Source organism: Aulonocara stuartgranti, assembly GCF_965226115.1.
Source record: "Aulonocara stuartgranti genome assembly, chromosome: 23".
Classification (NCBI taxonomy): domain Eukaryota; kingdom Metazoa; phylum Chordata; class Actinopteri; order Cichliformes; family Cichlidae; genus Aulonocara; species Aulonocara stuartgranti.
The window spans coordinates 51501033-51528219 of NC_138958.1; the positions used below are offsets into that span (position 1 = coordinate 51501033).

The 27187-nt window shown below is 40.7% G+C and overlaps 1 protein-coding gene across 1 annotated transcript in view; it reads left to right on the top strand.

The window, feature by feature from the left end:
- The window catches only part of LOC309700336 (dystrophin-like), a 208343-nt gene that overhangs the window by 87687 nt on the left and 93469 nt on the right, over window positions 1–27187 (top strand). The window contains 24 exon segments of the mRNA XM_082523857.1: window positions 149–298; window positions 9108–9269; window positions 9995–10111; window positions 10734–10907; window positions 10983–11138; window positions 11214–11384; window positions 11521–11700; window positions 11865–11984; window positions 12093–12263; window positions 12527–12649; window positions 12742–12876; window positions 13506–13658; window positions 15922–16092; window positions 19247–19369; window positions 21151–21323; window positions 21497–21632; window positions 21838–22013; window positions 23636–23783; window positions 24209–24334; window positions 24790–24939; window positions 25143–25241; window positions 25512–25611; window positions 26261–26430; window positions 26693–26810. Of these exon segments, the coding sequence (XP_082379983.1) occupies window positions 149–298; window positions 9108–9269; window positions 9995–10111; window positions 10734–10907; window positions 10983–11138; window positions 11214–11384; window positions 11521–11700; window positions 11865–11984; window positions 12093–12263; window positions 12527–12649; window positions 12742–12876; window positions 13506–13658; window positions 15922–16092; window positions 19247–19369; window positions 21151–21323; window positions 21497–21632; window positions 21838–22013; window positions 23636–23783; window positions 24209–24334; window positions 24790–24939; window positions 25143–25241; window positions 25512–25611; window positions 26261–26430; window positions 26693–26810 (3502 nt within the window).

Genomic DNA, 27187 nt, shown 5'->3' on the forward strand with positions numbered 1-27187 from the left:
GCACTGTTATCGATGCCTACGCGCTTTCTCTAATCATTCCAGTGTTTACTATCTCGCCCAAGGATCCTTCGATATGCAGGAACTGGGGATCGATCAGCTGATCTTCTGACTGGTAGTTTCTCTTATTTCTTTCTGTCTGTACATGCAGAGCATCGAGGTTCTTTTGCAGCACCCAGAAGACAACAGGAACCAGATCAGAGAACTTGCCCAGACCCTGATGGATGGAGGTGTTCTGGATGAGCTGATTCAGCAAAAGTTGGATGCTTTCAACACCCGATGGGATGAACTTATGGCGAGGGTAAGATATACAGCACGTGAACTATAATGTAAGCACACAGTGGAAAACCTGAAAGAACCGTTACTTTATTGTTTTAATAAGCAGTCTACTTTTTCATATTTGTTAATATGTTTTAGGCCAGAGAGCAGTTTGTGCTCATTTACCTGAATGTGTGTAGTTTATTAGTTTGTCTGGACGTAACAGTGGGAAACTCAAATGAACTAGTCACTGAACTACTTAGCATGAACTTTCTAGTCACTGTCAGAACTCTGGCTGCAGCACAGGGAGCTTTTAGGACAACCTGATAATTCATTGGTCTGGGAGACATGAAACATGGGGGGATACACAGGGATGGCGGTAACTTAACTCTCACTGCTGAAGGACTGATGACAGAATCAGTTTCATGGCCTGAGGCATGCTTTTGGACCTCAGGGCAGTGCAGAAAGTCTTCCATGCAACAGATGACTTGTGGACCTCAGTCAGATACCATGAAGCTGGAAAACTTGATCAATGAGTAACTTAGCGTTCTCAGAGGCTGTGGACAGTTGTGTGCTGACCTGGAGAGGATGGAAAGGATGACTGTTGTATTCTTGGAGGTTGGTAGGCTGGTAACAAAATCGAGTGCTATATGAGTCCAGGGTCTGCAGTATGTTCAGTTCAGTTCAGTTCAGTTCAGTTCATTTTTATTTCAAACATTTCAAACATGTGCCTTCACAATCATTACAAAATATCATTCCATTATTTGTTTGAAAAGGAGTAGGCTGAAGTATTTACTTATTTGTCCCTACCCCCTCAAGTTTTACCTCTCATTCATTTAATTTTTTTTTGTCTTCAATTAAACAAACAACATATGAAACATATGAAACATATGAAGTAAAACAAAACATAACATACATAAATCAAAAACAAGAAATTAGCAAGCCCCACCACAGTATAGTTTCTTTCATATGAAAAATACAGAATGTGTATATTTGCAGATACACAAGTTATGGAAAAACAACAAAACAAAACAAAACAAAAAAAACAAAAAAGAACCGCAACACCATTACCAGCAACATTACCGTCCTGGGTTAACCCCGTTTTCTTCATTCTTATACTTATTTAAAATTAGGTTTTTATATTTTACTTTAAACTGTTTTATGTTTTGACTGTCTTTTATTTCTTCTGTTAGACTGTTCCATAATTTAACTCCTGCAATTGAGATAGACATAGTTCTTAAAGTTGTTCTAGCACTTTGTATTTTTAAATTCCATTTCCCTCTTAAGTTATACCCACCTTCTCTTTCTATGAACAATTTACAGATTTCTTTGGGAAGCAGTTTATTTCTGACTTTATACATTATCTGCGCTGTTTTAAACTTCACCAAGTCTTGGAATTTGATAGCTTGCATTTTGACAAAGAGTGCATTTGTATGGTCCCTGTACCCTACATTATTTATTAATCTAATGGCCCTTTTCTGTATTATAGTTATTGTTTGTGTGTTACTTTTGTATGTGTTTCCCCAGACCTCTACACAGTAGCTCATATATGGCAGTAGTAAAGCACAGTATAAAATGTGCAGTGCTTTCTGATCCAACATATGCTTTGCTTTCCCCAGGACGGCAATGCCCCGTGCCAATTTCCCCCGAACATAAGTAATGTGTGGCTTCCAACAGAGCTTGTGGTCAATGATCACCCCAAGAAATTTTATTTCATTTACTCTTTCTAAATATACATTGTCAACACATATTTCTACTTCGATGTTTTTCTTTTGGTTTCCAAACAACATAAATTTGGTTTTATCTAGATTCAATGATAATTTATTTATATCAAACCACTTCTTTAATATCGTTAATTCCTGTGTGATCATTTCCAAAACCTGTGGCAATTCCCCACCTGCACACAGTATATTTGTGTCATCTGCAAATATTACAAACTTTAAAATCTCCGATACTCTGCAGATATCATTTAAGTACATAATAAACATTTTTGGACCCAGTACTGAACCTTGAGGTACTCCACAAGCTATATCCATCAAATTAGATTTATATTCATTTATTTGTACATATTGTTGCCTATTCCCTACATAGCTTTTTAACCATTCCAAAACCACTCCCCTAAACCCGTACTTTTCCAGTTTTTTTAATAGAATTTCATGATTAACAGTATCAAACGCCTTCTTTAGATCTAAGAAAACTCCGAGCGCATACCTCTTATTATCCATACATTCCGTTATCTTTTCCATTAAATCTATCAGTGCCAAAGCTGTTGATCTGTTGCTTCTGAACCCATACTGACTATCTGTCATTAATTCATATTTTTCCACAAAACTGTCAAATCTTTTTATGAAGAGTTTTTCCAGTATCTTAGAGAACTGGGAGAGTATTGACACTGGTCTATAGTTTGTAAAATGATGTCTTTCACCGGTTTTGTAAATGGGAATAACTTTAGCAACTTTCATTTTTTGTGGAAAAACTCCTTTTTGAAACGACAAGTTGAATATATATTTTAATGGTTTTACGATACCATCAATAACTGTCTTTACCGTTACCATATCAATATCATTCCAGTCTGTACTGGTTTTGTTCTTAAGTCCTCTAACCATGTCATAAATCTCTTTCTCTTCCACTGCTCTTAAAAACATTGAGCTACTATTCCTTTCAATATTTTCACCAGTGTCCCTTTCTATTCCATCAACCTTTATTTCTTCTGCCAGTTTTGGCCCTATGTTTACGAAGAATTCATTAAAGCCATTTACTATCTCCTCCATGTTATTAATACTTCTTGTCCCTTCTATAAAGTACCCAGGGTAATCATTATTCCTTGATTCATTTTTGATTATTCTGTTTAATACATTCCATATATCTCTTGTGTTATCTTTATTGTGTTCTAACCTTTTAATGTAATACTCTCTTTTACAGGATCTCATTATATTAGTTAATTTATTTTTGTAAGTTTTATACTTCATTTCAGTTTCTATTGTTCTCTTTTTTATGAATTCTCGATATAAGGTATTCTTTTTTTTGCTGGCATTTTGTAGTCCTTTTGTCATCCATGGTCTTCCTGCATAGTTGTGTTTCCTATTGATTTCAATTACTGGGCAGTTTTTATCAAGTAATGTGTTAAATGTTCTTAAAAATCCTTCGTAAGCTTTATTAACTTCTGTTTGTTCATATACAATATTCCAATCTTGCTTTAAAAGTTCATTTCTAAGACAATTTAAGGTCTTCTCTGTTCTTATTCTTTTGTAAATAATCTTATGTCCATCGTTGTTCACTTTATAATGGCATTTATAAGATGCAAAGACTGGTAAATGGTCACTTATATCATTGATTAACAGCCCACTTTTTATCTTTCCTTCTATTATATTTGTAAATATATTATCTAATAGAGTTGCACAATGAGATGTTATTCTGGTCGGTCTTGTTATCAGTGGAAATAAACCTATGCTGTACATGGAATCAATAAATTCTTCTGTACTCTTATTATGATTTGGATTCAATAAGTCAATATTAAAGTCCCCACAAATAAACATTCTTTTCTGATTTATATTTGTAAATAAGTCCTCCATATTATCCTTAAATATCTCAATCTTAGATCCTGGTGTTCTATATATACAACTGACAATTAGGTTTTTCCTTTTTTCTATAATTATTTCCACTGATAAACATTCCATCACTCCATCAATAACAGTTGTCATTCTTCCCATTCTTTTGTACTTTAGGTTTTTATCAATGTAAAGTGCCACCCCACCTCCTTTCTTGTTGATCCTGTCTACATGAAGGAATTCATATCCATTTATTTTAAAGTCTTCTTCTTTTCCAGGAGTTATCCAGGTCTCCGATATGGCTATCACATTGAATGGCTGTTCAAACTGTGTTATGTAGTCTTTGATGGATTGAAAGTTTGCATATAAGCTTCGACTATTAAAGTGAACCATTGTTATACCCTGTTCTACCTTGAATTCCTTTTTAAGTTGCTCATTTGTATAATAATTGCATTCATTTGTCTTATTGTTAAAGAAATTACAATCAGGATCTATGTTGCTGTCATACATCAATGTCTTATTTTCAATATCTATATGAGTTGTTAGTTGAAAATTGTCAGACATCTGCGTTGGTTGTGCACTTTGACGGTCCCATCATATTTAGCACTGCTTTGCATTTATCAGTTATATTTTTCTAGTTCAGTCATCTCTTTGATGACTAGAACCTTAGCCTGCTCTGGTGTTCCATTTAACTTAATGAATATTTTACAGTCTGACGTCCAAGTTGACTGTATTTTCTTCTGTTTTCTTAATATTCTTGCTTGTCTTGCAATGTCTGCATTTTTCTTGATTAGGTGTTCATTTAAATAAACATTTGTACCTTTTAGCTTTCTTCCTTGCTTGAGCAGTTCTTTTTTCTGTTTTCTATTAACAAAACGAATGATAATGGCAGGTATTTGATTTTTTCTCGGAAGAGGATGGCATCCCTCAATATTTTTACTGTCCATTTCTATACCTTTGCTTTTAAAGAAGGCCATTACCTGCTCTTCCAAAGAGCGTAGCTCTTGCTCGGGTGGCTCCCCTCTCTCTGATGCTGCTACCCGTGCGTATGTCTGATGCTTGGTTTCCAGTCCTGTCACTATCACATCATTTACTCTTGAATATTGTTCCAGATCTGACACCCGTCCTTCCAGCATAGCAATCTTCTTGTCCTTTTCCTCGCTCTGCCTTCTTAGTTCTTTAATATCATCCATTAAATTGAGTATCAGTTTTTGTTGTTTGGAAATTGTTGTTATTTCTTCAGACATAAAGTTTAGGGATTTCTTTATGTCCTCCAGTTCCTCCTCATTAACGTTGCTCCTCTTAGGCGGCATCTTAACGGCGTTAAGGCCCACTGGTTGCGAAGCACCCTTGAGGGTTGCCGAAACCCGGCCTGTCCTGGCAATTAACCTCACTGGTTAATTGCCTTCAACTCCTGGGTTTGCTTTTTTAGGTGGCATTTTGAAAATGATGAGATTGGTATTTCCTTGTGATGGCCCGTTGAAGTCACTGTTGATTTACTTGTTGGTGCCTTGCTAGAGGATCCTGGGCCTAGTGGCTGCTGGAGGATCCTGGGCCTGGTGGCTGCTGGAAGAGCCTGGGCCTAGTGGCTGCTGCAGGATCCTGGGCCTGGTGGCTGCTGGAGGATCCTGGGCCTGGTGGCTGCTGGAGGATCCTGGGCCTGGTGGCTGCTGGAAGAGCCTGGGCCTGGTGGCTGCTGGAAGAGCCTGGGCCTGGTGGCTGCTGGAAGAGCCTGGGCCTGGTGGCTGCTGCAGGATCCTGGGCCTAGTGGCTACTACGTTGACGCGAGTTGTAACAGACCGGGTCAGGGTTCAGATCGGACATGCTGTCATGTGTCATGCCCTTTCACAACTCACCGGAAAAAGTTCAGGCAGAAGTGAAACAGCATCATTTCTGGGCGTCTGCCTCACGCACAATTATGGGGGTCTGAGCCATAAGCATTAGTGTCTGGGTGGGTCTTGCGGTGGAGCGGATCTCCTGAACTACGGTGACTGATTGCCATTGTTTACTGAAGAGTGGCACCACCTGCTCCTGCTCTCAGCTGGTCTTAAAAGCCAATCCATTGATTACTGCTCATGGCTCACAGGTGAGAGGAGACAAAAGTGGGAAGCAGACTGTCCCATGGTCAAAGGAGCTTGGAAAGAAAAGCGTCTGGACTTCTTTAAGTTGCTTGAAGACGTTTCACCTCTCACCCGAGAAGCTTCTTCAGTTCCAAGGTCAAATGGTGGAGAGTCCCATTCCCAGACGCCTTAACGCCCACTCACATCCTGGGCCATCTGATCTCAGGAATTCGCATGATAAGGTGGGGCCAGGTTTCACAATGAGCTCGCCCGAAACCATGGCTGATTGGGACCCACGCCCAGTTTCCCACCTTGGCTCAGGCGATTAGAGGATCATCAGGGGTCCTTTTGTCCCTCTGTGGGGGGTCACTCCCACTGGGTTTAAATCTGGGACTCTCCACCATTTGACCTTAGAACTGAAGAAGCTTCTCGGATGAGAGGTGAAACGTCTTCAAGTAACTTAAAGAAGTCCAGACGCTTTTCTTTGCAAGCTCCTTTGACTACGATGACCTGGATGACTGAGAACCTTCACAGACAGACTGTCCCATATTTATAAAACATAAAGTTTTGGTTGAACTTTCTATATTAGACGGTGAACAAAAGGTACTTTTATGTAATTTAATTGTTGATCTACTACGTAACTAAAAGTGGAGGTCCTTATCAGCAGGAAAAGTTCTAGAACTTCTAAAAATACAGTTCGATTTTTTAGCCACTGGTAGGATTTCTTGTTGTCACGCACATCTTCTCTTTGAGCTTGATTAATGATTCTTCTCTTCATTGTAATTCTCCTGAGACATCTTGTGTTTCTCGTCATTTTCACACATTAACTGTTTTTTTTAATCATTGCTCCCCTTTTGTATCTTTATCTGCCTAATTCTTGTCCTCCATTTGTCCCTTTGCCATCCTTCCAGTCATCACCGATGACATGATTGTATTCTCAGCCACTTGCTGTGATCCTCAGCGACAGATTAGACATAGTTGTGCGCCTCCCTTACAATAGAACCAGATTAATGTTCTCCTTGCTGCCTGATAAGCCTTCTTTTGTTTATCTACCCTACATAGACTGCAAGAGTGTGTGTGCGTGTTTTGTGTTTTTTATTTCAGACCTTTTGTATTTTTGAGAGGAACAGAAGCTCCTGCTCCTTGTTTTGGTATTTATACCAGCATGTATGCACGTAGGGAGAGACTGGGTAGGTCTGAGCCCTGTTTATTTGTTATCTATGAAAAAGACGAGGAGCCGCGAGACAGGACCAGAGTTTTAGTGAGTATTTCTTGGAATGATGGATGAGAAGAAAATGTGCACAGAGAGCAAAATATTGCCTGGATGTTTTTCCTTTGTTGAGCTGAAAAGACGGCATTGAGGAAATCAATTTTTATTTCTTACATCTGGCAAAAATTGGATGTTTCATGAGCAACACTGTCAGATAACTAGGGTTGTTTGTCAGTTTCATGGTCTTCCCAGGGATTTCAGATGACCTTTGAAATCTTATTGTCTTAAAATTTGAACATAATGACATGTACTCAAAATGCCACATTAGTCTGAATATATCATCCAAAGCTTTGTTTGAGCAAAAGTCTTGTTACAGAAAGGAAAGGGATTCAAGGAGATTTCAGCAATTCATCTTTAAACTGACTAAAATTCAATTTTCTTATGCAAGTGAAATATGGTTATATATAAGCGTAGAGGTTTAGTTTTCACTTATAATAAGTTAGCATTATTATTATATTAAGCAGGATGACAACACATGTTCAAAATGCAAATTGAGTAAAATAAATAAATACATAAAATGTTGTAAAAAAATGCCCAAATGAAAATCTGATATTCTGTTTACTCTATCAAAAACTAAAGGAACTCTTTTTCTGTCATCATGTTTCAACTTTCTTTCCATGACGAGAGGTGCACGATAAATAAGCTAAATAGAGACGAGCCATACTCACTGTTTAATCTTGGTTTATTCTCATCTGATGATAAAAGGTGACTTGCTATGAGTGGCCACAGTACAGACGAAAGTATGACTTCTGTTATTGACACAGTACCGTCAGTAAACTGAAGGCCTGAGCATGCTACAGAAGTCGACTTTAAAGGGGTTTGGGAGAAAGGTAACATTTTCAACAATGTTTGTTAGATTCAGACAATTTTTTGGTTTCATTCAGCAGAACAATGATCTACTTCACTTGTCACATGCTGTGCTGCTATAACAGCTTATTTTGATTTAGAAAGTGATTCTGAGATTGTGGCTCTGTTGTCATTGGTGATTACTCTTACCCCAGAGGCTTCAAAAAGCATTATTCTTCCTTTTCACCCTACTTAGCTGATGAAAAAGAAGATAAGTGCAAGAGTCAGTCAGCTTCCTTTCACAAGCTCTAGTTAGCTGACAGAGCAGAATAATAATCTCAATATATTAATGTTCCACTTTAAAGTGATAAATCTGCCCCATGCATGCAAAAAACAATAATTAAATAATTCCACGTCTCCTTGTTCATTTCTTCAGATCACAGATGCATACTTGGAGATTTCATTTCATTGTTTGGTAACAGATGAAAACCAATTGGAAGGTGTTTTTAACATAAGGCAGTCAGTCACCGATGTTCGGGATAGAGGAATAATGAGTAAGAAGAAAAACCCGAGTGAGGGCCTCAGACGCATGCACTGCTAGCACAAGGCTTAGGCTGCCTCAGGACTATACTTGGAACCATTATCCTTCTGTATGGGATTAGTATGTTCACCTGTAACCGCATACATTTAAGCCTTCTCTCTCACACACAGTCACACAGGCTCTTATATGATGTAATAGGATTGTTTACTAGTTATTCCTGTCTGCAGTTAACGAGAGAGTGAAGATGGAAACACTGCAGTAGACACTGAGACACCTCACTGATAACAAATTTCAGAAGAGCGTCGGTTATATAGCGACAACACCGAGAGGACATGCGAGAGAAATCCCAGAATCCATCCTTCAAGAGGGTACACACAGGGGGCTGTGTGTCTTTGTGTAGATGTACTCCTGTCTCGTGTATGTAGCTGTGTGTGTCTGTTTGTGTGCTAATAGTGAAGCCTCTACGAGTGCTTTACTGTGCTAAAATTCTCATGGCCTGTAAATAGCTAGAAAATAGTCTGTTTTCATATTTAAAGATACGCAAACTGGGCGCTGGTTCTACAGGAGAGGGGCCGGACTTTTAGTTCTTGTTCTTGTTCTAATTTACATGAGTTAGAATATGTCTTTTGACTTTCTTGTTTCCACAGGCAGCACTCAGGCAAAAAGAGCTGGAGCAGAACCTCCAGTGGGCTCGGGAGAATGACGAGACCCTGAAGCAGATCCAGGAATCCTTAGCTAACACAGACCGCCACCTTACTGCATACCTGGCTGATCAAATCGACGCTCAGCAGATACCACAGGAAGCTCAGGTAGCCATAGCACAATAATCCCTCTATAACCTTTATAGTCACACGAGAGGAACAAAGGCATTTGTTTCCCACGCCAACCGAGGAAGACAGAATTCCAAACGATATCCTGACTTTACAAACATTTGTAAAATATTACAGCACCCAAGTGTGAGGTCTAATATCAGCTGGCCAAAATAAAAAGAACCAGTTCTGAAACCAGTTTGGGCGTCTTTAGCAGATTGAAAGTCTCTGTTTAAGGGCAAATCCAGACCACCGCTCACCACTGGTGTTAGGAAACAAACAGACACACAAACAGCCTCGGTCTTTGTGTCCTTGCCTCTTTTTCCTGCTGTCTTCCCCACACTTTGACTTGATTTCTCTCTGTCTCCCTTTCACCATCTCTTTTTCAATCTCTCTCTCACTGACACACACACACAAGAGGATAAAAGGATGATTACATTATTGGAGCAGAGTGGACTTTGTTTTTAAAGAGAAGGGTGGCAGAGACAAAGTGTGTGCGAGAGAATCTGTAAGTGTGGCGGTGATGTAGGCTCGTGTTTGGACTCCATCTTCTCTCTTCTTGATATCTCCTTCCCCCTTGTGGTCAGCAGAAGGCTGTACACTGTCAGTCCATTTAAGCATTTTTAGGGTTATTTCACTTTGACTTTAGTGTTTAATTGAATTTAATAAATTACATAAAATTACATGAATTCCTTATGTATCATGTGTGTTTGTGTTTTCACAAGAAAATCCAGTCAGAGCTGAGCAGCCATGAAACGACCCTGGAGGACTTGAGGAAGAAGAACCAGAACAAAGACAAAGAGCCTTCCCCAAAGATCATGGGACAGATGGACCTTACCCAGGTACATAACCACAGACAGTGTGCTAAAATGGGTAATATAGGTGCAAACAGCCCTTACTGACGACCACTTGAAAACATCAGGTCACGTTTTTTATCCTAAAGCTAGAAAACATGTAAATGGACTCTACTCGAATGCTCAGATCTCCTGCACATCAAATTTCCTCATCAGAACCTGTTTTGAGGTGTTGGGCGGTACAACCAACAGTACAGCATAAAACGCAGAAGATAATGCTGAAAATCAAAGGGCATTATTACTTACATCAGTGCGAGCATACTGTGCCATGTGGGGTGGCTGTAGCTCAGGTGGTAGGTCATCTACTGAGCGGTTGGTGGTTCGATTCCTGGCTTCCCCTAGTCTGCATGCCAAATATCCTTGGGCAAGATACTACTCAACTGCAAGTATGCATGTGTGTTGCACATTTGCGCCACTGACAGGTGATCAAATACCTGCCAGTACTCAAACGTGTCTTTGGAAGTTATTGCCGTGGTAACTGTATCAATGACCACTTTTTGCCATGTTAGTGGACACATGTACAGACAGGATATGGTGTTTGCTGTAATCAGTACTCCTGTAGGACTCGTTGCCTATCATTATGTGTACTATGGGTCTTGTCATTTCCCAGAATATGCTGGCAGATGTGTGGACTAAGTTCCGACTCTTCCAGAAGCCTGCCAACTTTGATTCTCGGCTGCTCGAGTGTGAGCGCGTGCTAGCCTGGGTCAAAAGTCAAATGGGGGTGCTGGACATCCGCAGTGTGGAGCAGGATGTGGTGCAGTCACAGCTGGAGCAGTGCATGGTGGGTATTTGTTTCACATACGAACTGATGGAGAGATTCTATTTTAAGTGGCTTCTATCTATTTGGCTTGAACAGAAGCTGTATAAAGCGCTGAGTGAAGTGAAAGGGGAGGTGGAGACGGTTATAAAAACAGGCAGACAAATCGTACAGCGGCAGCAGACTGAGCAGCCCAAAGAGCTGGACGACAGAGTGACCGCCCTGAAACTGCTGTATAACCAGATGGGAGCTCAGGTTAGGACACACACACATACGCACACACACACTGGAGTAACTCCACCAGCATAATCAAAGAATATGTGTTTGTAGGTGACAGAGAGTAAGTTGGAGCTGGAGAAGAGTCTGAAGTTGTCAAGGAAGCTGCGTAAGGAGCTGAACGGGCTCACAGAATGGCTCGCCGCCACTGATGCCGAGTTGACGAGGCGCTCTGCAGTGGATGGAATGCCCAGTGACCTGAAGGATGAGGTGGCGTGGGCACAGGTACCTACGTGTATATATCGACATGAAGACAAACATTAAAGAGTGATAATATCTTTTATTTTAAGTGCCTTTATAAACATGCAAGGTCACCTTACATAGAAAAGTTCTTCTGTCCTTGTTTCCTAATTGTTCTCAGTGCATCCATGGGGAGACGGAGAGACACCAGCCACAGCTGCAGGCAGTGGTGGACCTCGCCGAGGCCTTAAAGGCTGTGCTGCGCGGCCACGGAGGCCTGGTGGACGACAAAGTCAGCCTGCTGCACTGCAACTGGATTGCAGTGACTTCTAGAGCAGAAGAATGGCTCAACCTGCTGCTGGTCAGAAATAGAGCTGAAATCATTCTGTGATTTTCCTTATTATACTTTTCATTTACCTGTTGTTTCGGTTCTAATATTAGACCTGGTTTGCTAAATATAGCTCTTGTAGATGTCACTGTTTGCAGAAGAAGAGTCATATTTTTCTCTTTCTTTATCTCTTTCAGGACTACCAGCAGCAGATGCACAAGTTGGATGGACAAATACAGGAAGTGAATGGATGGATCAATGGTGCAGAGAGAAAAATGAATGAGATAGACAGCCAGGGACCCAGTGATGTGTTGAAGGTTCTATTGTTTATATACTTTGAGGCTTTTTCCCTATGCCAAATGTTTCTTTCATGCCTTTGGTGAAGACAGTTTATGCACCTTACATATGTGTCTTGGGACCTGCAGGTGCTACGTGCAGAGCTGGAACTCACCAGAGGAAAGATGGAGGAGGTAAGGTCTCTGGGGCAAGAGTTAATGTCCACCAGGGGGGACAACTGCCAGGCCCAGGTCAGACCCAAGCTGGAGCAGCTTAACCACAGATTTGACACCATCTCTCAGCGCATTACCTCTGGAATGGTAGGGAAGTACCTTTATGGAGATATACTTTTAGAGCAGTAACACACAGTCTGTTTGTTTGGCTGTTTCATATTTATTGTTAAATGCTATATCTTAAATCCTAAAATCCATGAATTTACTTTAATAGATTTCAAATTGTAGTTGCTCCTTAACTCTTCTTCTTAGTCTTACTACATAGGTCTGCGACTGTGTAAATAAATGTACGTTCTGTGTGTATGTGTGCGCCTGTACATCGTTGCCATGGGACTGTGTGTGTGCGGCAGACGGCAGCATCAGCCAAAGAGCTGGAGCAGTACCACAGTGACGCGCAGGTCTGGCTGGAGCTCCTGGAAGATGAAGTCAAACAAGGGGAAAACCTGAAGGAAGAAGATTTCCTGGAGGACAAGGTCTGTTACCCTCACACCAAGGTTCAGTCACAGCTAGTGTGACTTCCAGTCATTTTCTGTTTCGACTAACAAACCAAGCATGTACTTTTTAGGACTGTGAGGAGGGCGCAGTTAAGGAGTTACTATTAAAAGGAGAGAGTCTACAGAAGAGAGTCCCGGATCTGGACAAGAGAGAGGAGATCAGACTTAAGCATAACAAGCTGAACATGAAATACAACACAGTGAAGGTAACACACACAACAGCTAATATTAAACAGAGTAATAACATGGGAGTATATTCACAATGTGTTATATCATTGCAATGAAATAGCTAAAAGTTGCTGCTAACACATTAAGCCAAAGCCTGTTATCTGTGTTCAAGTCAGCAAAAAGTTGCTCTTTGCTGGCTAGCATATTATGCTAATATTAGCATATTATGTTAACAATAAGCCAAAATAAAGCAAACCATTACATTAAATAAAATAAAACTTAACAAAGTAAAGATTTTTTCATTTTCACTAAATACAAAACTAAACTTGTTGTACTTGCTTCTATAAATATAGAAGTATGTATGTATTACATTAAATAAATAAAAACATGTTAACGTGCTCATACATGCAAATACAGAAACAGTTTCTACAATGAAAACTTTTTGAGTCAGTACTTTCATGACCAGCGTTTTTTGAGATAATAATTGTGGGAGGAAAGAAGCAAGATGACATGAATGTTAATGTTCTTCTCAGCTATAGCTGCACACGTTTTATTTTGAATACATGTAACAGCAGGTCAGTTGGATGAAAGCTGTGTCACATAAAGATATTCGTGATATTCATGTGTGTGCATGTCTCTGTGTGCTTGTGTGGGCACATGCATGTAGGACCTGCGCGTCCTTCGAAACAGGAAGGCATTGGCCATTGCGCCCCAGTGGTACCAATACAGGAGGAAGTCACATGACCTGCTTGCCTGGCTAGATGACATTCAGCGCAGAGTGGACTTACTGCCTGACCCGCCTGAGGGAGAGAGGGTCAAGGTGACGATGTGCACAGAAACACACACACAGCTCCATTCCATAAAGCACTTCTTTGTATTTTCTATTTGGCTTTTCTCAAAGACCCACAGCCTGACTTTGTTTGTCACCGCAGCTCTTCATCTCACGCCTTTTCTTTCCCACATCGTCTGCTTTGATCTTTTGCCATTCTGTGTTTTGCGGTATATATTCCTTTGTTTCTATCCTTCCTCTCCCCTTCTCCAACTTTTGGATAAAGATTTAATATCAAAGATTTGCAGCTTAATGACATGGAAACACTCCCTGAGCATTTTTTAAGGGAATAGTCTTTTTATTACGATCACCTGTAGATTTTATCAAGGATTTAGTTTTTTATCAATGGACCAGAGTTGTATGCAATATTTTATTGTCATTAAATAATTACTAACTGTCTTTTAAGGCAGCATTGAACTTAAAATCCCTGTTTATTACTTCACGATGATGATAAAACTATGTAATTCAGTATACTATTGAGCTTTGCTGCAGCAAACATACTTGACCTCACTTGACCAACTCAGTAGCTTTAGACATTGCCAACATTATATTAAAACCGTGTACTTTACTTATATTTGCCACTTGATTAGTTTTTCAGAATAATTTATATACACTGTGGTGTAAAGTAATCACTTATTCACACAAACCATTGAATTCAGGTGTTCCAATCACTTAGATAGCCACAGATGTACAAATGACAGAGCAAGGTTATGCTGAGGTGTATAGTGCACATCACTATAGACCTCCAGACTTCATGTGGGATTCAGATTAGCTCGGGACCAGTAGGTAGAGAGCTTCATGGCTGGGCAGCTGTATCCAGGCCCTACATCACCATGACAAGCACAATTGCAAAGCATTGGATGTAGTGGCCTAGAGCATGGTGCTACTAGACTCTAGAGCAGTGAAGATGTGCTCTCTGGAGCGATGAATCATATTTCTCTGTCTGGAAATCCACTGGATGAGTCTGGGTTTGGCAGTTGCCAAGTAAATGGCTCTTGTCAGACTGCATTGTCTCAATTGTAAAGTTTGGTATGGGGCCATTTCTCAGGAGCTGGGCTCGGCCTCTTAGTTCTAGTGAAAGGAACTCTTAATCCTTCAGTGCATGAAGACCCACAAAGACATGGATGAGCAAGTTTGGTGTGGAAGAATTTGACTGACCAGCACAGAGTCCTGACTTCAACCCAATACAACACCTTTGGGATGAATTGGAGCTGAGACGGCGAGCCAGGTCTACTCGTCCACCATCAGTGTCTGACTTCACAAATGCACTTGGAAGGGAAAGCCTACCCAGAAGAGTTGAGGGTTTTATAGCTGCAAAGGGTGAGCCAACGTCAAATTAAACCCATGTTAAAAATGGGATCTCAATCAATTTCATACGCTTGTGAAGGCAGCATTTGTATCTTTGTTACAGTTTGTAGGCGCTCCTTCCAGTTTTTGAAACTACAGCATCTGAAAAGAACACAAGAATCATATTGTTTGTTTAGAGCAATTTTAAGTATTAAGATGTCCAATGATTTCTTATTTTGATCAAAGTGCTACAGCAGTGCAGCACTAACATCTGGTTCTGATTTGGAGAAGGTGTGAGAAGGAAACCCTGGACTCCCACCAGTTTCCCCGCCCTTTCTGACTCTCTGTATGTGTTTCACTTTCAGATGATCACTATGACATTTCGCTAAGCGGACACACCACCCGCACGTCTCAGACTCATCATCATTGCCGCGACAGATATTCCTCACTGCTTGTCCGTCTGTGTCTCTGTCCATCCTTCTGCTTCCAGTCTGTTCGTGTAGCTCTTTGTTTCTGTTCAGCCAGAAGCTGCTTAGTTCACACATAGCACAATAACTTTACTTGTTCTCTGTATGAATAAAGTCTCAAGGCAGTCAGTGCCTCATGATCATAGCACTGCTTTCTTTTTGAAATGGAGTTAAATACTATACAAATATGCAGCCTGAACTTTGTATGTTTATATGTGACACTGACGAACACAACACTTTGTCCCTTTTGTCAATGTATTGTCTCTGATGGGTAAATGATGTGCTGATGGGAAAAAGAAAGTGGAATGTGTCATTATTTATTATTTGAAATGTTTGTGTAACTGTGTGTGTGTGTGTGTGTGTGTGTGTGTGTGTGTGTGTGTGTGTGTGTGTGTGAGAGAGAGAATGTGTTTCCAATACATCTACATACTTCTCTGTGCTTGCCCCACTTGGCCCCCAACCAATAGCAAGTGACCTTCCCCATTGATTTTGTTCAATAGGAAATTGGCTCAGAGTTCGACAAGAAGAAGGAGGAGCTTAAGGAGGTGCAGGGCTTAGCCAATCAGCTTTCAGAGGCTGGAGCCACCAATCTAGTGGAGCCCCGCCAACTCCAGCTCAACACACGCTGGGTTGAGGTGGAGGGCAAGTTCATACCCTTCAAAAGACAATGTGTGAGTTTCAGTAGGCACAACTTGTGTATCTACAGTACTAACAGAAAATACTTTAATTATTATATTTCAATACTAACTCTTTAATCTCTCAAAGGTAGTAGTAAAAGTTGTAACAATTCATTTTTATGTAACAGCATGAAAGCTTCAATCCAAACGAAGGTTAGGAGCAGTAAACTTATTAAATCCACAGTCAGCCAACGAACAGTGTTCTGATCGAGTACAAACTAATATTGGTACCACAAACTCATTAGCTCTAACAACTATGATATGCTAGTAGTGCTATCTTAATAATTTACTACTAGATTCAGAATTCATGTAGGCTGTTTTTTAATAGTGCTACCGAGGTGGTTAGCATAGAGTGGTTAGCATAGAGTGGTTAGCATAGAGTGGTTAGCATAGAGTGGTTACATTTTGTGTGTTTGCCTATGAAACTTATGGATGATAAGAAACATTTAAAATGTTACCAACGTTATCTTTTAGTAAAATATTAGTCCCTACCTAAATACCCCAAATTTGAGACCTTCTCTATCTCTTTACATTTTTAATACCTTCAAAACTGATAGTACAATACATTTTTATGTTTTGAAAATCTGGATTTGATTTTCTCCACTCAAGGAAACAAGTTGCTTTTTGTGTCTTTCTATGCTGCATTCTCATCCACACATTATACCTGTACACAAGTTTAAATCTCCTTGGTTGCTTTGTCTTACTCTGTGTCACTGCATGCCTCCTGCTCCACAAACCAATCACATTACTGGCAGTTCCCTGATCTGCAAATCACAGACGATGTATTTATCTTGTAAGCCACTAACAGGAAATCCATGTACATAGACAGATACGCATGTGAACTGTCAGATTTCAGGTATACATTAGTTTATTTCTACATGTGATTTCAGACCAGTCTTAAGCACAGTAGTATCAGTTTGTCATTTTCTGCCTTGCTCTCTCACAGCATTGGACAGTAAACATATAAGCTGCTAATGTCACTCATCTGGTCAAATATTTTCCTTAAATATTACTGATCACAGCGATCTTATGAAGCTGACATCTTCTGGACACTGTCTTCATAATACTAAAGTGCTCTCAAAATAAAGTCTTATTTTGAGTTCAGAGTTACAGGTCAGGGGGTAAGAAATAAGGCCGCACATCTGGCCACCCCTGTTGGTAGTGTCTTGCCCAAGGATATTTGGCGTGCAGACTGGAAGCACCCAGGGATCAAACATGAACCTTTTAGCTGGCAGATGAAACCAATTCTGTTATTGTTTAATATGAGGTCAAACCTGAGTGGCTTTAAGTCCACTGTCAACTACAGGTGCTCTGTGCTCACACACGAGAGTCAAATACAAAATGTTGGAAAGGCTCACAATGAAAATGTGTGGGCAGTGTTTGGTCCTTTGCTACTAATGTGAGGCAGTAAATTAGAGTCTAATCACTATGCAGCCTTTGCTCTTAAAATAATGTCCAATGTTGACATAATTCATAAATACGACCACACGCTTTTCCCACTTTTAATCACGTCTGTTTTAAGCAGGAAGGTTCTGATCAGCCAGTGAAGTTGATTAAAAAGAAATAAATGTAAAATGAGTCTTAAGAATTATGAAAAAAATAACAATAGTCAGTCTTTAGCATCCAGGGAAAACTGCTGCCTAACGAAGGTTTAGGAACACAGCTGAGTGATATTATGACAGTCTAGGTTTTGATGGTTACAGTGTTGTGGGACACATAATTATAAACAGCCATATGCACAGAACAAACCAACAATAGAAAGAAAAAGCATGTAACATGAAACGTAGTATTGTGTGCACTTTATGGGCTTGTTGTTGGCTTAAAATACGAGACGTCAAAAAAAGTGAGCGGTAACTTTACAGGATGGTAGGTGACAGCACGTTTTTCAGAGACGTGCTCCTAGTGTAGGAAACCATGATGACTGTAAGCAGAGAAGCAAAGGCATTCAAAACTGTACCTCTCAAGTTCACCTCATAACACACACACACACACACCTGGCATGATATCAGAGAAAGGGTTTTTCTTTTGCAAAGGCTTGAAGGATCAGCCCACCAGGTCTTCACATCAAAATCACTTTGACCTTCGTGATGAACACAAGTGGTTCTATGGCACCAGGTGCACGTTAGCATGCAGATGTTTGGGCATCAGTGGTAAAAACTGAGATCCTTAAAATAAAAAAACAAGATTAGCATATTAGTTTTGCTTTGGACAGTTCAAAGTAGGACCTCCCAGGAGACCTCAGCTCTCACTGACCAAAGATCCTCAGATCTCAATTAGCCTGTTAGTGTTACAGCTCGTTCACAGTCGTCATTAAAGATGCACATTTTAAGGCTTTCTCAACACTCAGACTCCTCCAGCCGTCCCCTAACAATTAACAGGCTTGGGTTACTCGATGCACCTGATTGGGACTCTAAAAATGAAAACAAGTGTTTTTAGGTAGTAGTTTGCGTAGCTTTTATGGAAAGAATTCAAAAAACTGCAGTTTAACAAACGTTTCCAAATTCTCGAAGCAAATGTCAGTAACTTGACTTCTATGACAGAAAGAAGAAACATAAATACAACTCAGTATCTCAATAAACTACATCAGGCACAAGCTGAAGATTTTGCCTCACCCTTTAACCTAAACTAGGATACAGCTGGGTTAGGCCTCCAAACAGGGACACCATCGCTTCATAGTACTAAAAGTTTGCAGAACGAATGAAACCTATTCAATCAAACACGGAGTCACATACTCTGAGCTCAAAAGGCTTCAATGGTTATTGTGTTTGCAAAGAGACATTTACTCAGTACTGGCCATGCAGAGTTCCCAGCCTTTGTTTGGTCACATTTTTCTGTGTTTTGATCATATGTGTTACACTTACATGACTTATGCACAAATGCATATATATACACAACAAGTTTATTATTAGACAAAAATAAACTATGCAGATACAAAATGTAGTTTGAAAATTTGGGGGTTTAGGAAAATGAGTCATTTATTGAGATTTCTTACACATTCAAAAAAGATGACGAGAAAACAAAATTGCAGATCAGTTGCAGATGTTGTTTTCTTTGATATGTTCTCTTTTTCTGATTTGGCTCTGCTTTGTATGTTTGTGTTGCCTTTTTATGTGTCTGTGTGTGCATGTGTGTGCACTTGTGTAATCAGGAGTATATCACAGAGCTCCAGGCGCTGTTGTGCTCGGTGTCAGAGACGGACTTCAAGCTGAACTCTCCTGAATACTGGCCTGCAGCATATTATAACATGTCTCAGCAAGAGCACTGCCTGAAGGTCAGCATTGCTTTTGAACTTCTGTCTGAAAGCCCAGTCAGTCAAAACTGACCACCAGTGTGATCAAATAGCTAAAACCTATAAGTATTATACTGTTGTTTATACCATTATACTGAGTTTCCTGTTGTAGTCAATGTTGTTTTATTTTTTAATGTATTTTCTCTCATGCTGTGTACTGGGGATGCAACGATACCAGTTTTTTCAAACAAATACGATACCGATACTTGGATCTGAGTGCTTGCCGATACAGAGTACAAAAACTTCTTTCTACCACACACACACACACACACACACAAATGCAATGAATTGGAAGACAGGTTTTATTTTATTCTCTGCCGGTAAAAAATAAAATATTAATAAAAATGACCACAAAAAAATTTCAAGTGAAAAATAAGCACTTCTGTTAAATTATTGCAGAGTCTCCACATTGTAATTTAACAAAATATCACTGAACTATTGGCACTGTCTCGAGCTTTCAGAATAATAAATAAACACTCCTGTTTGGAATAAAATAAATACAACTTCGGTTTGAGAATAAAATAAACTTTTAAATTATTGCAGAGTCCATATTGTAAACAAACAAAATAACGAAAGTATTTGGCATTGACGAACAAACTCCTCAACAGTCCACTGTGCCGTTAAACCGAGGACTGACATCGCGCACACACTGCTCGTCTTTACCTCTTCAGAAAGTTTTGGCACCATTATCTCCCTGATGTGTGGGCGGTTGCGAATTTTATATCGCAGCTCGAGTACGAGTACGCTGAGAAGACGGCGCAATCCTATGTTTTCCACGACTGGCATTGGCTGGTCATCCAGAGCGATAAAACGAGTCAGAGCCTCTGTTGTTTTAACTGCCCGTGGATTTTCTCTTGACATTTTTCATCGCTTTTCCAAAACCTGAGCTAAAGTTGGCTGTTCCGGTCCACACTGCTGGCATTTTGTTTAGCCTAGCTACAGCAGCCTCCAGTTTCTCTTTTTTATCTGGAGCCGCCAGTCTCACTCGCCTAACCCTGTGCCTGTTTAGCGCGGGATGTCCCCCTAGTGGCCAATCTAAAAAACTACAACAGAAATGACCAGCCACCCTCTGACTAATGAAATAAGTTGGTATCGGTTAACTTTTACGAGTATGAGTACACACATATTTTACAGTATCGGCCCCGATACCAGTATCGGTATCGGTGCATCCCTACTGTGTACCATAGTTTCTATGACTACGTACCAAACAGGAAAATGTGCGTCTTGTAACATAAGAAGCTGTTGTAATAATGAATAGCAACTCGAGCTACTGTAGTCCTTTGAACAAGTATCCACACCCTTTGAACTGGTTGTCACATTACAACCTATTAAATCCAGTTCTTTGTATTCGTTAACGGCAAAGAAAGACACGGCTCAGAGTGGTCTAACTCAAAAAAGGATCTTTAATTTTACATATTGCAGCTTTGCACTTCCTCTTTCTAAAGTCTGTTGCCAGGGCAACTTGTCACCCTTAACATAGTTCTCGTGTGGGTCTGGCATACATAAAACGATATAATCAGACAATAAGCACTAAGAATATATTTATTTAAATCCCAACAAACCACAAACTTCGATGTACTTTTTGGGATTTTATGTAACATAGAATGGTGCATAATTGGGATGTGGAAATTATATTCTGTTCTATTTTGGGGTTTTCTTCTAAAATGTATCGTGTTAAGAGAACAATTCGAAATATTTTCACACCAGAGAGTGTACTCTCCTCAGTCACTTTTCCACCATAATCTTATCCTCCACACATGCAGGACGTAAAGGGGAACATTGACAAGCTGCGAGGTCCCGTCGATGGAGTACTGGCTCACAGGAAGGAGATGATGTCTGGTGCTCGACCTCTGGAGGGCCAAAGAATCCAGGAGTCTGTCAACCTGCTCAGTATCAACTGGGGCAAACTGAACAAGCTCTACCAGGACAGGCTTAAGTAAGGGTGGTTCCCTGTATACTGCGAGTCCTGCACGTGTGTGCGTTTCTGCACGCATGCTTGCCTTTGTGTGTGTTTTATGTGCACACGTGGTATTATGTGTGTGTGCTTACATGCATATTTCAAACATTGTGCACAATTATAAATAAACATTTTTCTGTGTGTGTGTCAAGGCGTTGGCAGGATTGTAACTCCAAGTGGCAGAAGTTTGTTTCGGATCAGAAGGAGCTTGAGGAGTGGCTGAACGATGCTGAGGAGACTTTGAAACTGGCCGAGAGTGACCCAGGAGCACACAGACAGCACCTAAGGGTAAAACACGCATACACTACTTTTCCTTTTTGAGAAAATGTAACTGCACAAATATAACCTGTAAATTAAAGGTAAATTTGAGCGTTTGTTGTTGAATAGTGTCAACGACACTGTGGGAAATCTTAAAATTCCACCTGGATCTCTGTCTATAATTTTCACTTGAAATCAATAAATAATTAATCAGTAATAATCTACTGTGTCACAGGACTTGACTGAGGAAATACCCCTCCAGGAAGCGGTGCTGGGCAGAGTGAACTCTGCAGGGGTGGACATAAGCCAGATGAGCACACCAGATGATGCTTTGCAGCTTCAATCACAGCTCAAATTACTGAACACTCGGTGGGCCAACGTCTGCCAGCAGCTTAACAAACGAAAAAGGAGGTAAATGTGCACGTGTACGTGTCTGTAGCTTCCACATGGATAGAGTAACTCATGCCTTGTCATAACATGAGTTCCACATCTTGGGAATTTTAGAAGCATTTCAAGCACTTGGTCCTGGTGTTCCAAGTATGCGCTGCCTGCTAACATGTTGTTATGTGCTGATTGCCTCAGGGTCATATTTGCACAGGTCTTGCCTGGTAGACTCCTGCCTCTGTTGATCTTGTGCTCAGAGCTTGTCCCTGTCCTGCCATTATTAATGTCTCTGTGCTGTGTTTCAGTCCAGCCTTCTCTAACCACTTGTAGGAGTTTTTAGTCAGCTGGTGGTGCGTGCCATGGAGAGGCCTGTCCTTCCATGATGGTTCCTGTTAGGGATGGTATTTGTGAAGCGGTGCTTGTAGAGAACCAATTCCAAGTATTTGAATTCGTTGGAATTGTTAGTGTGCCTGTCGATTGATTCTGCTTGTTGCTTTTTGCAATTGTACTGTAATCAGCAGATTTTTGTCATGTGGACTAAAAATGTATTTGGAGGAAAATAATGGTGCAATCTACAGCGTGGATGTGGACATTGCTTTTATTTTTATTGCACAAAAAGACAAGAGTGCAACTGTAAATTGCAAACTTTGTGCATTATTCTGCTAACACAACTTTGCATTTTTGCAAGCACCTGCACCGACAGCATGCTAATCCTAAGCTAGCCAAGAACCCAGCGTGATGTTAAAGCTGGACGTGGATTTGTCCTTTTATCATCATTAAACATCAGATGTTTCATGGAATTAGAAGCAGCCTGTTAGCAGCATGTAGAATCAGTTCCACAGAAACAAATAAAAAGCTAACAGTATAAACAAATGTAATTAGAAAACTGACACACCGATGGGCTCATGGTTGAGTCTTAGTGTTTTGGATTTTTTTTTTTTTTTCAAACAGTCATCCTTTGGTGTCGTTCTTGCTCAGCTGCTTGTACTCCTCTTCCTCTTCAGGTCCTGGGTGCTACTAAAATAGAGGGAGCATGATTAGAATATGGGCATCAGCTGTGTTGGTCAGCCTCCCTTGGCACTGCTCCCTAAACCCACTGTAACGGTGGTAATGTGCACGTTTACTATACTTACAGGGACCAACAGCCCCCAAAAGTTTGAAGGCATTTTTGAGACTCAAAATGTGGTTTTAGTGTCAGCGTTACAATTGCATTATGGGTAGGATAAGCAGCGAAGGAAAGCATTGTGTCAGTGAGATTTCCACACAAGGATATGAATACACTCGTGTGTGTGTGTGTGTGTGTGTGTGCGTGCGTGCGTGCGTGTGTGCGTGCGTGCGTGCGTGTGTGTGTGTGTGCGTGCGTTACTGATTTTTGTGCCCATGTGGTCTTTCAATATAGTAAATGTACTGTTTTTATAAAGTGCTTTTCTAAACTACTCAAAGCACTTTGAATAACACGTTCATACTGCCCCTTTGTTCAACCGGGCTCGTATCTTGTCCAAGCATACTTTGACATGCAGACTTGAACAGCCGGGGATCAAACTACCAACCTTCTGAGTAGTAGATGATCAGCTCTACCTCCTGAGGCACAGCCGCCCCTAAGAGGAAAACACTTCTTTTATTGTTTCTTGGATTCTCTAACCCTACAGGTCTGCAGAGGCATCCACCTTGACCGCAGAGCTGCAGGAGAATGTTGGCTCGATGCTGGGCTGGCTGGACAAAGCTGAGGGCGTCCTGGCCATTCCTCTGCAGCCTGCAGAGCCACAGCACATAAGAGACACTCTGGGCAAAGTTCAGGTATATTCAGTTCACAGCCACACAGTTACTATGAGCTTCTGAATGTGTGTGCATATTTACGGATTTATGCAAATTAATTTAGCTGCCATCATCGTGTAAATGAGTTTAGATGAGTCATAATGTAAATTACTCCAATGTGTTGCTGTGTGTAATTAGTAAAAACATTGCAGCGTTTTAATTATTGCAAGATCGTGTGTGTGTGTGTGTGTGTGTGTGTGTGTGTGTATGTGTGTGTGTGTGTTTCTGAAATCTTACATAAGATTCTGCTTGTATTGAGCTGCTGCAGTAATGTGCTTGTGTGTCTCTGTGTGTGTGTCTCTGTATGTGTGTGTGTGTGTGTGTGTGTGTGTCTGTGTGTGTGTGTGTGTGTCTCTGTGTGTGTGTGTGTGTGTGTGTGTGTCTCTGTGTGTGTGTGTGTGTGTCAGGTATGTGTGGAGGAGCTTCCTGCCCAGAATGTAGTGATGGGGAATCTGAACTCAAGACTGAAGCAGATAACATTTCCTGCTGATAAACAGAAAGACATCAGGATCATAAACACTCGCTGGTCTCAGGTCAGCTTCTTTCACTACACACACAGCACGCCGCTGCCCAGGAAAGGCATCAACTGAATAATACACAAAGGCTCTGAGAGAAGGGTATTCCCTACGTCTAGCTAAGCAGTGCACCACATCATTAAGCTTACGACGTTTAGGTTTGACGGCTTGAAAGTTTGTTGGTGTTATAACCTCTTTTTTTTTATCAAAGTGGCAATATTTTCACTTTCATCTACTGTGTACAAAAGCTGTGAAAGATTCTCTTAGATTTAGTTTATTTGCTCCAGACAGAGTTTGATTTACCAAAGAAGGTGAGCTTTAATCTTTACCAGAAAGACGATGGAAAACCATTCTTATACTGTGTTTACTACAGACCAGATTATCACCACCTCACCTCCCCCGTAGTAATAAATATCTTGAAAAATGGGTCAACACGGTGGGAGTGGTAGGCTTCATGGCCAATCTTCATTTAGGTGTCGAAGGCTCTTCCTGAACGTCAGTTGGAGATCGAGGGTCTGCTGAAGGAGATGGAGAAGTGTGAGAGTCATCTGGATGACCTGTCAGTCTGGGCATCCAGCACCAGAGCCAAGCTGGAGCACAGCCCTGAGGGACCATCTGCCAGGGTATGGTGCAAAACAGTGTGCATATAGATGTATGCATGGTATCAGTGCACCATGGCATTTACTAGTAAAACATTCAAGCCCAAACTGCCTGAAATAAATAATACATTGCATATATTACATCCAATATATTATTTATTATATTACATGCAATACACTCATCTGTCCACAAGGCTTATTGCAGTTTAAGCTCTCTGATTCTCCAGCTCATTAACGAAGTGCAAGTCAAGCAGCCAGAGGTGGAGTGTGTGTTGGAGAAAGCTGATCAGTTATACAAGGACTCTCCTCTTGAGCAACCTGGCAAGGTGAGGAAATTAAATACAGGTGACTCACGTGCAAATTCAGTCACATGAAATCATTAAAACACTGACTTGTCTCACTTCTACCTTTACCTTAAATATTATGAATAAATAGTTACTTTTTGAAGAAATGTAACAAGACACAAATATATATAAACAACGTCGACTCAAAAAATATACATACTTCTTCCAGCATTTGATGCTTGGACACTTACCTGTGAAGTTGTTATCAACAATAAGGAAACTGCTCACATGTGTGTTTGTATGTTTTTTCAGATGAAATATATTAGGCTGAGGGAATCTTGGACAGTAATCTTGGAGCTGCTGCAGCAGCACAAGGAGAGGACGGCTGCTCAGCTTATAACCAGAAAAGACAGTAAGACCACATTTAATCTTTCACGCATGCATGTGCACACAAGATTAAGTTCGGACTGAGTTTAGGACACAAATTCATGTTCCCAGTACAACTGAAAGTCCTGATATTAGGTTCAGTAAGAGTTCATTTTACTAGATTCAGTCTGGTTCAGTTTCTTTTAATTATTCATTTGTTTTTGGGATTGAGATTCTAGTTTTTATCTTTCTTTTGCCCAGATTACACTTCGGGCTATGAGTGATACCATTTGAATAATTAGAATCATTTAAATAATGGAAAAACAAATGGAAAGATCAGCTCCTGCACATGGTTATAGAATATCAGCTGATTTGGGGAGCTGTCTCTAATGCTACAGTCACAATATTAAAAACGGTGGTTGGAAACCAGGTCATGACCCAACTCGTGACCACGTGGAATAAACTTGCCGTTGGTTTTTGAAATGGTTGTTTGAAAAATGGGGACCGGGTCGGTGTGGTTATGAATTTAAAGCATGAATGATGCGTTTGGTGGTGGGCCATCGAGTTCTCTCTGTTCATAATGAGCGATTCATTTCAGCAAATTCAGTGAAGGACTTTTACTGTGGTTTTATTTTGAAATAAGAATATGAGCACTTCCTCCACTAAAAGTTCATTTAACTGTATCTGTGTCTCAGATGAAGGTCTGACAGGAAGTTCCCAGCCTGAATACGCAGCATTGGCTCAGTTCAACAAGTCCTGGGCTGAGCTCACTGACTGGCTGACCATGATGGATAACATGGTACAGAACAAGCGGGTAGTGGTGGCTGACCTCGACGACATCAACGACATGATCAGGCAACTCAAGGTCCGGACCTCTGACCTCACTGTTGACTCTATTTAAAGCACTGCAAAACCTGACCGAGCTGCCGACATTCACGGGGCCGTGTGAGAGTATGGCTCAGTGTGTAAATACTGAGGACTCACAGATGGTTTAAAACAGTCAGTGGTTAAACTGACAAGCTAGACATGCTACAGACCTTTATTCTTGATTTGTTTTCCTCCTTAATTGCTTGGAAAATTCAATAAGTAAGTTAAAACAACTGAGAAACTAAAATGATTGTTTTCAGGCTTCTCTACAGGATCTTGATCAACGCCGCCCCCTCCTGGAGACACAGATCACAGCAGCCCAGAACCTGAAGAACAAAACCAGCAGCCAAGAGACCCGCAATGCTATTTCTGAACGCAGTAAGTCTCACACATACACATGCAACATAGCATCACCTAGCCTCCCACAGAGGCTAAGTGAAGCTTATTTAGAGCCTATATTAGGCTTTATCAGGGGTGTCCAACTCCAGGCCTCGATGGCCGGCGTCCTGCAGGTTTTAAATCGCACCCTGGGTCAACACACCAGAATCAAATGATTAGTTCATTACCAGGCCTCTGGAGAACTTCAAGACATGTTGATCATTAGCCATTTAAATCAGCTGTGTTGGATCGAGGACACATCTAAACCCTGCAGGACACCAGCCCTCGAGGCCTGGAGTTGGACAAAACATATTCAAGCTGCAGAAGCTGTCTTCACCTTCTTCCTATTAAACTGTTCCAAGATAACCATGTTACAC